General features: G+C 35.2%; 1 protein-coding gene across 12 annotated transcripts in view; it reads left to right on the top strand.

Annotated features, from left to right (window-relative positions):
* Nucleotides 1-10,338, top strand: part of FREM1 (FRAS1 related extracellular matrix 1) — a 175,383-nt gene extending 165,045 nt beyond the window's left edge. For all 12 annotated transcript variants that reach the window (XM_031654249.1, XM_031654248.1, XM_031654247.1 and 9 more), the window contains 2 exons: nucleotides 4,885-4,970; nucleotides 7,413-10,338. In XM_031654249.1, the coding sequence (XP_031510109.1) occupies nucleotides 4,885-4,970; nucleotides 7,413-7,612 (286 nt within the window). In that variant the 3' untranslated portion in view covers nucleotides 7,613-10,338. The remainder of the gene's footprint in view (nucleotides 1-4,884; nucleotides 4,971-7,412) is intronic.
* The last annotated feature ends 2,747 nt before the right edge of the window (nucleotides 10,339-13,085 follow it).

The following is a 13,085-nucleotide window of genomic DNA, read 5'->3' as shown; positions in this document are numbered from 1 at the left end:
TACCCTATGACCTAATATATTCTACTCCTAGGTGTTTGACCAAAAGAAATAAAAATATATGCTAAAAAAGTTTCATAAAAATATTGCATAGTAACTTTATTCACAATAATACTAATTTGGGTCAATGTTTTTTGTTATTGATGTTTAGAAATACTTGATATTTTCTCCATCAACAAGGGAATACATTTTTTTGATAAATTATTTTATAAGTGACGGAATAAACTACTGAAACTTCCAACAATGTAGATAAATCAAAAATAGAACATAGAGAGAAAGCAGCCCTACACAAAAGAATACTTATCATATGATTCCATTTATATAAATAAGAAAATCTAATCTATGTTGTTAGAAATAAAAAATGGTTATATCTGGTAAGATTGTGGAATGGCTAGAAAATAGCACGAGGCAATGTTCTAAAGTAAGAGAAGTGTTCAGTGTATTATTCTAAGTGGTTATTAAATGGATGTATATACAATTGGCAAAACTCATCAATTTGAATATTTAAAAATCTATTCATTTTATTATATGTAAATTATACCTAGATTTTTTAAAAAGTTAATACAATGTTTTAAAAGTGTGTTTAAAAACTGGTGAAACCACCTTTTTCTTCACTGGTGTATTTCATGTTTTAACTGTGAGTAGAGTCACCGGAGAGGTTAATCAGTGGCTTTCAGGATTTTTTTTTGTTGATAAGTTGGCGGTATCAAATAAGATAAAATATTAAAATTTTTACAAATAATAATTGCTTTAAATACATATATTTCCATAGTGCTACATGTTAAAGAACAAATAAGACATTCTCCCATCATTAAGATGGTTAAGATGTTAAAATGACATCTTAACTGTTTGTCATTTAGTTTGTCTTAATGCGTTCTACCGGCCGGGCGCGGTGGCTCAAGCCTGTAATCCCAGCACTTTGGGAGGCCGAGACGGGTGGATCACGAGGTCAGGAGATCGAGACCATCCTGGCTAACACGGTGAAACCCCGTCTCTACTAAAAAATACAAAAAAAAACTAGCCGGGCGAAGTGGCGGGCGCCTGTGGTCCCAGCTACTCGGGAGGCTGAGGCAGGAGAATGGCGTAAACCCGGGAGGCGGAGCTTGCAGTGAGCTGAGATCCGGCCACTGCACTCCAGCCTGGGCGACAGAGCCAGACTCAGTCTCAAAAAAAAAAAAAAAAAAAAAAAAAATGCATTCTACCAGTAGAAGTAGTGGTATTGGTCTTTTTTCCTCCTTGAGGAAAGGGCTTTGATGTTGATCAAAAGCTGTCTAAACTAGCAAGAAGAAGATTACAGTATGCAACAATGGGGGGAGAATACGATGGTGTCTTTGCTTACAAAATTAAGGGAACAAGTAGTTATACTCCAGCCAAAGTTATCAAGATTAAATGGTTGTTGGGATTTGTTGATAAAATGTAGATGAACAGAACAGAACTTCCCAACTTGAAGTTTAGAAGCAACCTTTTGTACATCTTCCAAGGTTCTTAAAGGACAATGCAAGTAACTGGTCTATAATGAAGCTTTCGTTGGTTCTTAACGTATGAGAAAAATAAGGACAGTATGTATTGAGAAATATCTTTCCATTCAGTCATATATGGTGGTGTCAGATTGCCAAGTGTTTTTTTAAAGGACTGTTCTTTATTCTGAGATTACAATAGTGCAGCTTTTCATTGTCAAAAACCACTTTTTATGAAATAATAGCAACTTATAACATTGTTGATGCCCTCATGTTGACAAACCTACATCAGTCTCCCATCATCTTTTGTTTTCATTTTATTGTTCTGTCTATTAGTAATTGTGACTAGGTTCTATTGGTGAGTAGCAACGAGTTCTTCACGTATCTATTAATACTGTACCATTTGATCATCACAATAATAAACTTAAGGTCTAAATTAATTTAAAAGCATAGGTACTTTCTCATGCACTTAATCTGAGATTTCATCTGCAGCTTGGTTTTAAGCACCTTCACCCATGACCCTTTTATATTAGCCTAACTGTAGTCTGCATGCCTCCTTGTCAATAATGTCTTACTTTTATATTTACAGTATATGAAATTGTTTCACATGTATTAGCTTATTTGGTCCTTCCATCACTTCTCTTATCTAAGGTTTACAGATTTATTTTAAAAAGAGGTTCAAGGAAGCAAAATCACTTGCTCACAGGCATACAAGGAAGTAAATGAAAGAGATAGAATTTAGTTTTTCATCATTATACTCTCTAAAACAGGTCCCCTAAGTATAGCGGGTTTCTCATCATGGATGTACTGACAAGTATGTGTATTTTAACTACGTGTTGAGGTAACCCAAAGTAGATTTTCAAAATTATGTGTTAATAATTGTTTTTCTCTCACTGCAAACACATATTAAGATTTTTATTAAATTATGGCCCCTAAATTTCCTTTGGATTTGAATCAAACTAACCTTTCAAGGCGAACCTAAGGTATGATCAAATTCCTAGTTTAGATTCATTCATTTAACAAATATTTCTGAAAGTCCTTTACAGAGGGTCATCCACAACACCCATATTTCCATAAGGACAGCAAATTTTGCTTTATCCTTTGTCCCTAACCAGATTGCTAACTCAACTCGACCTTTATCTCCAATCTTCTTTCCTCCCCATTGGTGTTTTATTATTTTTCTGAGTCAAAGGAGCCAGACTCCTAGATTATGCATTTCTTGAATTTACATGTTGTAATCTCATCTGCTCATTTCCTCAGGCAGTCATTGTACATTTGGTAATTCTATTATTATAGAGCATTATCTATGAAACCATTTTGTTTTCCCACAGGAGTGTCTGGAACCCCTGCTGGCCTATGCTTAGAGTTACCCTGAAATCTACCTAAACTTAATAAAAAATTTTCAGAGAAGCAGATATTTATTTCTATAACCAGAAATATTAAAGCTTCTGTTTCTAACTCTATACCACAAATATTTGTGTATGTATACCTATTTATAATTGTATATCCATATGTACACCTATACAGATAATACCCACCGTATTTTATATGTATGTGAGCATAAAATAAAAGGAGTGATATTTTTATAAAATATTAAACATATGAATACCTACATATTTCTTTTGTGAATAACTATGCTCTTAACATTTTACCTGTCTTGAAGCAAAGCTATCTTCCCATCTCACTCTTTCGGAACTTCTTGTTTTTTGGAGAGTCAAAAAGAAAACCAAAATTGTACTTGGACAGCTAAAATGGATTTTACCAAGTTTGTTTTAAAGATAGCTTCAGGAATCTTCAAGCTAGAGAAGATGTTAAATATCCTTGAATAAAACCCATTACATCCTGATGCTGAAGTTGAGGCTGCAAAGTTAGGGAATTTCAGTAAGCGAATTAGTTCAGTAAGAGAATTAGGGAATTCAGTGAGGGAATTAAGGGGTAATCAGTAAGTGGAACCCTGGTCTCTCATGCTCTGTACAAAATGTCATAGTGACTGGGACAGTACCTCAAGCCCTCCCTCAGCCTATATTTAACAGAAGTTTCATATTGTTTGTTCTAAGCCTGCAGCACATTAGAATGACCATGTTGGATATGATGGGAAGGGGAGGAGAGGAGATGCCTCATCATACTTACTGTAACTGTCAGACAGGAGCTGAGAGTCAATAATGAGGTCAGAGCCAAGTCACAAAACCCAATCCAGCTGTCTAAGGCCATTCAGTGGAGGGGCAAAGAGCCTCATGTATCTAAGAAGGCCTAGAAATCATCATTGCATCAGACAGCAGCAAAGTACTATTATTAGTGGGGGAAAATCATTTAAAAATAGACAAATTATGTTTACCATATCTAGTCTGGAAAAGCAGAGAAATAGATCTGAATTTTGAGAAGTCATAGGCAAAATAAATAAAATTAAATTCAACATCTATCTAATCTAATGTGTTGCTAATTTTGTTTCCTACTTTTCTTTTCATATCAATGGATATTAACCAGGCAAAAAGATCATGGTGATTTAATTTATTATTTTCCTTGTTTGATTTTTTAAATGTTTAAAATTATTTTTAAAATTTTAATTTTATGTTTAATTGACAAATAATAATTGTGTGTATTTGTGGGGTACAATGTAATGTTATGATACATATATACATGATGTATTTGTTTCTTGTTTGAAACTTTCTGGGTTTTTAGTTTTAAAACAGAAAGAAAGAATTATTCAGTGGCTTTTTACTTAAAGCATTTTTAAAGAGGTTTTAATGAGCACCGCTGGGGAATTAGGCACAATCAAATATTGCTTCTAGGAATAACTCAGCTAGCTGCAAAAATAATTTATAAAAAATTCTGTTTTGCGAAAAATATTTTACATATGTTTGTAAAAACAAGAGCTTTAATTTCTACACATTATATGAAGGTTTGACAGTTGGGGCTATACTCATTTCATTGAGTATAATGAAGGAGTCATAATAATATGTTTATTTGGCTAAACACACTAAGCTCCAAATTTAAACCTGAAGTAATTTTATCTAAATAGTTAGTTTGGGCTACCTTACTCATCAAATTAACTTGGTATTTGCCAAATTTATACCAGCTAGAAATAAACTTATGAAAAGAATAGTATTTTGTCATTAAATAAGTAATTGTTATAAGCAATTGCTGATTTTCCAAAAGATGTTTGAAACTTATTGTTTATGTTTTAAAACCTGTTGATGTTTTATGCTGTAAAGCCCAGATATTATAATAAGCCATCACTTTCTTTGATGCCACCTACCCCCACCCTGCAGACACTTTTAAAATAAAACTGCACTATTAAAATCTTAGAAAGATCTTTTTAATACATACATTTTTGTGTATTTTAAACTTATTTTTATTTCTGTTATGTATTTCATATCAGCAGAAATGTTAACTGCTTGTTGTTGATGCTCTCATTTTCATTCGCGTGTAGATACATGGGCAACCTTGTAACTGTATTCTCCAGGCAGCACATGCGATGGCTCTGGGACATTGGTGGGAGAAAGTCCTTTTGGATAGGCAAGTATCTGTGCTGCACTGTGGAGGGAGGCAAGGACATGAAACAAACAGGCACCACCACCCTGCTACTCCCTTCCATGGGTCAAATGATTGTGGTTTACAATAATAGGCAATCAATAGATCTAACCATTTATCTTGTAAAACTCATCTTAAGCCTTTTTTTGGCACAATACTTTCATTTTTAGACATCTCGCCCAAAGAAGTAAATAGGGATGTGGTCAGATTGACAGGCAAGAGAATTCAATGCAATAACATTTCTAAAAGTAAAAAATTAAAAGTTGCTATGACTGAAGAATGGTTAAATAAATTATACTACAGCCATATGAAGGAATATGTAAGATTTAATGCTTTTGCAAGCCATTAAATAATAAAGACATAAAAAATTGCCTTATGTTTATTTATTCATTTAACGAATATATGTTGATGCACATTATATTACATATAAAACGTAAAGTGTATTCTATTTATGGCAATTCTATTTATTCTATTTAAAGTGAAAATGCAGGATCCACATCCATATAAAGTATGAAATAATTTAGAATGAAAGCAATTATGCATGTGGTGTATGTATAAATATAAATAAATTACACATATTACATATATATATTCCAAATAATTAGAAATGACTTACCTCCAGTCAAGAATTATAGGTAGGCTGGCTATGGTGGCTCATGCCTGTAATCCCAGGACTTTGAGAGACCAAGGCTGGAGGATTGCTTGAGCCCAGGAGTTGGAGATGAGCCTGGGCAACATAGTGAGACCTTGTCTCTATGAAAAACTTAAAAATTAGCCAGGCATGGTGGCAGCTAATAATAATCCCAGCTACTTGGGAGGCTGAGGTGGAAGGAGTGCTTGAGACTAGGAAGCTGAGGCTGCAGTGAGCCCTGATTGTGCCACTGCACTCTAGCCTAGGCAACAGAGAAAGACCCTGTCTCTAATAATAATCATAATAATAATACTATAGGTGATTTTAATTTTATTCCCTCTTTTCTGAAGTCTTAATATTTCCTATAATTTTAACAATAATAACAAATCTTTTTCTTTTGAGACAGAATCTTACTCTGTCACCCAGGCTGGAGTAGAGTGGCACGATCTTGGCTCACTGCAACTTCTGCCCCCTGGGTTCAAGCAATTCTCTTCCCTCAGCCTCCTGAGTATCTGGGATTACAGGTGTCCGCTATCATGCCCGGCTAATTTTTGTAGTTTTAGTAGAGACGGGGTTTCACCATGTTGGCCAGGCTGGTCTTGAACTCCTAACCTCAGGTGATCCACCCGCCTCAGCCTCCCAAAATGCTGGAATTATAGGCATGAGCCACCACACCCAGCTGAATAACAAATGTTTTTAAACCACTTTAGAAACAGAATTTTCAGGGCCCATCAAAGTCAGTGTTCCCACTACTTCTCTTTAGAGGCATTGTATTTGAGGGAATCGGGATAGTTCCCTCTCTTGGCTTTTCGGTGGGTCCCTAAGTTCTGAAATGAACTGAGTATTAAGAGACAAGCTGGAAGATAAGTTTTCTCTACATCCATAATGACTCATTTCAAGGCTCTGTCCTCACAATATGCTTAGGCATAATGTCATCTAATCAATAATTCAAGGAGGGCATTCCTAACCAAAAGTATTTCATTTGATTCCACCCAAAAATACTGACTGCAAATCAGTTGGGGGAAGGTAAAATGTTACGTATCTAGGACTATTTTCATGGTCAAATTTGATTTAGGGAACGTCGGATCATGCTGTGGCATGGGGTTCCTTTTTATTTTATTCTTTTTTATTTCTATTATGAAAGAGTGGGGGAAAGCTTCTTTAAGAAAACATTACAGAAGCTTTACAACATTAAAGTGTAATTTGCAAAATTTGCCAGTGGAGGTAGAGAGACAAGTCGAGAAAATCTGCTTTTTATTGGATTTGTAGCAGATTGAAACATCTTAAGCTTTGGACTCAAAATAATACATAGTAAGCTACTTTCAAATATGAAAACCAGGATATTTAAATAATGAGGAGAAAGAACAATAGGCAAGAGAATATCTGTTTCCCTGTGATAGGAGTTCTGCATGTAGGATGATATGAATAACAATAATAGCTGCCATTTATTAAACACTTATATATGCCAAGAGCTTTACATGCATTATCTTTTTAAATCCTCCAAACGACCCTAGATTTACTATTTTTATGCTCATTCCTTAGATGAGGAAACTAAAACTCAGAGAGGTTAAGTAACCTGCCCAAAGATGCTCATCTAGCAAGTAAGTGGTAGAGCTAGAATTGGACTGGGATTTGTTTGACCCCTCGTGTCTTAGAGTATTCCAAGTTCCTATCCCTTGTTTTAGAACCTGGGCCCACATTTGCATGTGATAACTGAGCTTAGAGCAATAGTTGGATATGATATCTAAGTATAAATGCAATAAAAGTAATTGGCACATTCTTTTGGTTCACATTAGGTTTGAATGACCAAGTGCGTGCTGGCCACTGGGAGTGGATCGGTGGTGAACCTGTTGCCTTCACCAATGGAAGAAGAGGGCCCTCTCAACGCTCCAAGCTTGGAAAGAGCTGTGTTTTGGTTCAAAGACAAGGGAAATGGCAAGCAAAGGACTGTAGGAGAGCCAAACCTTATAATTATGTGTGTTCCAGAAAACTCTAAATATAACAGACCCTACAGGTGGCCACCTGGAATTTGTCACCTATTTATTTACAGGATCTGTGAATATTGCTCCATAGAAAACAAATTGTTATGATTGAGTGGGTATACCTTTGTGATTCGGTCTAGTGAAAATGGAACATTTTTAATAGTGCCAGAAAGATTGATAAATGAATATTTTTTACAAGATAAGATACAATTTTTGTATCTCAATACCTTTTAAAATAAATGCCAGCAGTATTATAAAGTGTCAGATTTGTTTATTCCAGAAGACCCTCACCCTTACCCCACTCCAAACCTCAGGGAGCACCGGTCTCATGGTCCTTGGATTTAAAAAAAAAAAAATGTGGTCCCATTACCTCTAATGAATTTATTCTGAAATATATATCGTAGGTGCCCCTACCACTTTAGTTTGAGTGAAGCTAACTCTACTAGTTCATTAAACCAAAGTTGAACTGCAAAGTTGTCCCTTTGGAGCCCTTTAAATGTGAAATCTAAGATTAGAGGCTGTGGTGGAAAAAGAGAATTTTCTATAATGAAAAAGACTTTAGATGAAAGAATCTTGTAGGTGGAGGCTCATCTGTTCAAAGCTGTAGTTCAGGTGAGAATTCAGGGGGCCGCCTGTACTTCAGAGTTCTGTTCATCACTATCACTATGCATGAAACAGATCTCCTTTTTCAATTTGAATGTTGGCATTGTACCATCCCAAAGCTAATGATTGGGTTTCCCCAGCCTTACAGAGTCATGAGAAATTTCAAGTAACGTAATCTCTTCCTCTGTGTTTATTGTACTGACAAGCATTTCTCAAAGACATTTGGGATAAAGAGTAAATATGAATGATGGTTGACATATGGAAGAAAAATACTGCTTCCCCAGAAGTGTCCTGATGAACTGTGCTGGTGAACAGAGAAAAAATAATACTGAAAACAGAGCCCCTGAAAGTCTGCATTCTCGGAAAGGATTTTGAGACAACTGTGAGCCACCCTTAAATCTTTAATATTTGCAGCAATGCCGTGTTAACTAGATTTTCTAATGGAAAGGTACCTTATTAATTTGTAATCTCAGCAGAGTGGAACATTTTTGTAACAATGAAGTATGTTGCAGCTTTACCGGAACTCCCTTCTGAAATCAAGGTTTAAGAGTTACAGGAAATTAGAACTTTATGTCTGAAACATTTATTTAAAGTTTTTCTCTTTTCATAATCGCTGAGAAATACGGTTGTGCGAAATGCCACTTGCTCTATGAGCACCAATGTAACTTCAGAATCAAAAGGGGGTTATCAAGTAGACTAGAGCTCTGGTGCTGGTTTTATTATAAAAAATACCTTGAGTGTTATAGACACTAAAATTGCTTGGAGAAAGTCAGTTAAGTTTCTGGATATAAAAACATGGCAAGCTTAGTTCATTTATCAAGGTTGTAATTAATAGAAAAATTTACAAAGCAAGATTGGAATATGATCCAGACATTCTGCCTATTACTTAAATCTAAACATAATTGTAGTGTCAGAGGGTCCTTACTTGAGATGTCACAGGTGGGCTCCAGATTGGCATAATGTACAGGTTCTCTGTGAGACACAAGCAGTTTCTGGCGTTTAACCAAAAGATGCCACACCTATCCTTTTGCCAGCTCCAGTCAAATTCTTCCTGGTCCACAGTCTTCTTGCAGTATGGAAATGTGAGATTTGGGCCAAAGAAAAAATAGCTGTTTACCTAAAGGGTTAAGTCCTAGAAAGGAAGTAGAAGTTTGGGAAATGAGTGATTCAAAGGCCAGTCCTTCCACTGGAACTCTAAAACTATATAAACCATCTAAAACTGGAAATCTAGAACTATGTCAACTATGTAGAACCTTGTCAGCATGGCAGATTTATTACACATTTCTGCAATGTAAATGATAAATGATACTGAACTAATTGCAAATGTTAGCATAAAGAGTGAGTGTTTTGATTTTTATAACAATTAGAAATGCTACAAGAATATTTTAAAATATTCCTGATCATGAAAGCATTAATCAAGTTGGAAAATCCAAGTCATTTTAAGAAGATAAAAATAGAAATTCAGGCAAGTTTAGGTGATGGGTGGTATTCATCACAACCTTCATTTTATTCTTACAATTGAGCTTTGACTCAGGGGGAAAAGAAGTAAATGATTGTCAAGGTTCCCTCTACCTTAACTGGTAGTTTCTGATGGGAGTGGGGAGGAAGGAAATGGAGTAATGGATTGAATGGGAATGAGAGATTACAGGAGAGAGAGATGAGAAGGGTTGAACAGGAGAGGATGGGAACTGATGGTAGCTAGGAAGGAAAGCATCAAGAAGGACCTGAATGTACCCAGCTCTTCTCCGCAGACTTCAGTACCACCTCAGGAAAAGGCCCACTCTATCCAGGGGCATCAGTCCAGCTCAAGAGTGTCTAGCTTTTCAGAATCTTCTGATTGTTTGGTCTTTAACAAAAACATAGCATCTATTTGGTAAACATAAACTTAAGCAAATATGATAATCATTTCATCTCCTTCCAAGAAGTGGTGAAAATGAACCAGGTGACATTAATTTGATTTCTGTTTTTGTTTATTTTTAATACAGCCAAAAAGATATGCACATATTTTAATTTACATTATGGTTCTGTATAATTTAAACCATAAACTGGTGCTGAATAATTTCTGCAGCAAAGCAGCATATTAAATGTACTGCATCTAGTGTTGTATCAAAATCAATAAACTTGTTTTAAGTTCTGAGACACTTTCCTTTAGCTTTTAACATTCTATCTTATTCCTGGGGACATGTGAGTTTTAGATTTTAGTGATTCTATTTAGCAAGGGATGGAGGAGAAAAGTCAACATGTTTTTTATCTTTACTGGTCGGACCAGCCTTTCATTGTATGGCTTCCTTGTATCCATACATCCAACTACCATTCATTTGACAAATATTGAACAAGGCATGCCAACCATGCAACTGACATTGTTCCAGATACTGGAGATACTGTAGGGAATAAGATAAAAACATAGAACTATAAAAGCATAGTGCATATATGCAAATTTATAATAGCTTTTTATGCCTCAAGCTTTTTATCAGGAAGGAAATCACAGTGGAAATCAGTGATTACATCATCCCTTTTCCTAATCGAAGGGAAACACACAGATACAAACAGCTCAGGCCGAATTTTGTTGTATTTTTCTTGATTAAGACACTGATACTAACTTCCTAACTTTTAATCAGGTCGAAGTGTTATTGATAGCAGCTGTCCCAAATTTTCTGTCTCCAGAATCAAGTTAGGAACTAAAGTTTTTATATCTAGTTAATTGATGTTTTAGCAATTACTTTTTCCAAAATGATGAGTACGTGTCTCTGTATCTTAGGGATTCCTGGAGTAACAGAAATTAAAGAGAGATACCTTTGATATCATCTTACTTAATACTCCTATGTTACAACAGAGAAAGTTACTGTGTGAAGAAAGCAGCACTAGAACTGAGGTCTTCCACATTTTAGGCTGAATCTCTTCTAATTATTCCACATATCTATTAGCATTCTGAGCAGGTGGTTTTATTATATTCAAGTAAAATATACTCATCTTTGAATGATGAGTATAATAAAATTCACCATATACTTGAAAACACTATCATAAGCAAAAGGCAGACACAAAGGGTCACATATTTTGTGATTCCATTTATATGAAATGTTCAGAATAGACAAATCTATAAAGACAGAAAATAGATTAGTGATTTCCAGTTGGGGGAAGGGGCATTGGGACTAACTGCCAATAGGTACAGGGTTTCTTTTTGAGACTATGGAAATATTCTGGAGTTGTAATAGTGGTAGTGGTAATTGTTGCAGAAACAGTGGATATACTAAAAACCACTGAAGTACACTGTTTTAAATGGTAAAATATATGTTATGTGAAGTGTATCTCAATAAAAATGTGATTAAAATCACCATATAAAATTTATTTTAAAAAGCTATAAATGGGTTGATGTAGCTGTATGTTTCTCTTGCTCATCCAAGATACATTACTCAGTCTTTGCCCCATGTCTCACCTGGGTTTTTGTTTATTTGTTTATATAGTTAGTTAAAGGGAGCCAAATGCTGATTTGACATATCTTAAATGTATAGTACCGTTTTATTGATCTTCCTCTCCTTTCTCTCCATCAATCATGAGGGGACTATTACTAATGGCAAAGTGTGTCTGGATGTCTGTAATGTGCAGAACACCATGATTTTCTCAAAATTAATTTTACAAGCCTTTAGAACAGGATTGTGCAGGAAATGAATATACTATCCTTATAACTTACACATTTAACTTCATTTTGAGCAGTTTTTATAGGTCTTATATTCTGTTAGGCAATAAAGTTTAGTTTATCTTAAGACAGAAAGGAACAAAAATCAACCAACACTTCCATTAAAGGCCTCAAGGTAACCCGCAACACTTTTTCCAAGCAATGACGTATGAGTTCACCTTTCGCTTCTATCCCCATGTGTATTTTTGCTTTCCAAAAGCAATCAATCTCAACTTATCCTACAGAAAAAAAAAAAGTTCAAATCCAACTATATGCTGCCTACAAGGAACGTACTTTAAATATAAATAAACACATTAAAAGTAAAAGAATGGAAAAAGATATACTAAAATTAGTCAAAAGAAAGCTGGAGTGGATAGATAGTGGATAGATTAATATCAGACACAGTAGATTTTAGAGCAAAGAATATTGCCAAGAATAAAGAAGCTTATTTCATAATGTTAGTGGGTCAATAGGTCAGTACATCAAGAGAACATAATAATTCTAAACATTTATGTACTAATAAAGTTTTGTTTGTTTGTATGTTTGTTTGTTGTTTGTTTTTCTGAGATGGAGTTTTGCTCTTGTTGCCCCAGGCTGGAGTGCAGTGGCGTGGTCTTGGCTCACTGCAACCTCTGCTTCCTGGGTTCAAGCAATTCTTCTGCCTCAGCCCCCTGAGTAGCTGGGATTACAGGCACCCGCCACCATACCCAGCTAATTTTTATATTTTTAGAAGAAACAGGGTTTCAACATGTTGGCCAGGTTGTAAACTCCTGACCTCAGGTAAGCCGCCCACCTTGTCCTCCCAAAGTGCTGGGATTACAGGCATGAGCCACTGCGCCTGGCCTACTAATAACAAAGTTTTAAAATGCACGAAGCAAAATGTGGTAGAACTTCAAAGAGAAATAGATAAATCTATATTTACGGTCAGAAATGTCAATACCTCTTTCTCAATAATTGATGGAATAAGTAGACAGAAAATCAGTGAGAGTATAGAAGCATGGACACTATTAACAAAGTTAACTTAATTGAAATTTATGGAATATTCTATCCAACAACAGCAGAATGTGCATTCTTTTCAAGTGCACGTGACATATTTACTAGGCAGACCATATTCTGGGATATAAAATAAGTCTCCATAAATTTTAAAGGATTCAAGTCATACAAAATATGTTTTTTGACTACGATGGAATAGTATTCACCACACTTGGAAT

This window comes from Papio anubis, chromosome 13 (genome assembly GCF_008728515.1).
Source record: "Papio anubis isolate 15944 chromosome 13, Panubis1.0, whole genome shotgun sequence".
NCBI classification, from domain to species: Eukaryota; Metazoa; Chordata; class Mammalia; order Primates; family Cercopithecidae; genus Papio; species Papio anubis.
The sequence above is the reverse complement of the archived record's forward strand: the minus strand, read 5'-3'. Positions and strand labels throughout refer to the sequence as shown.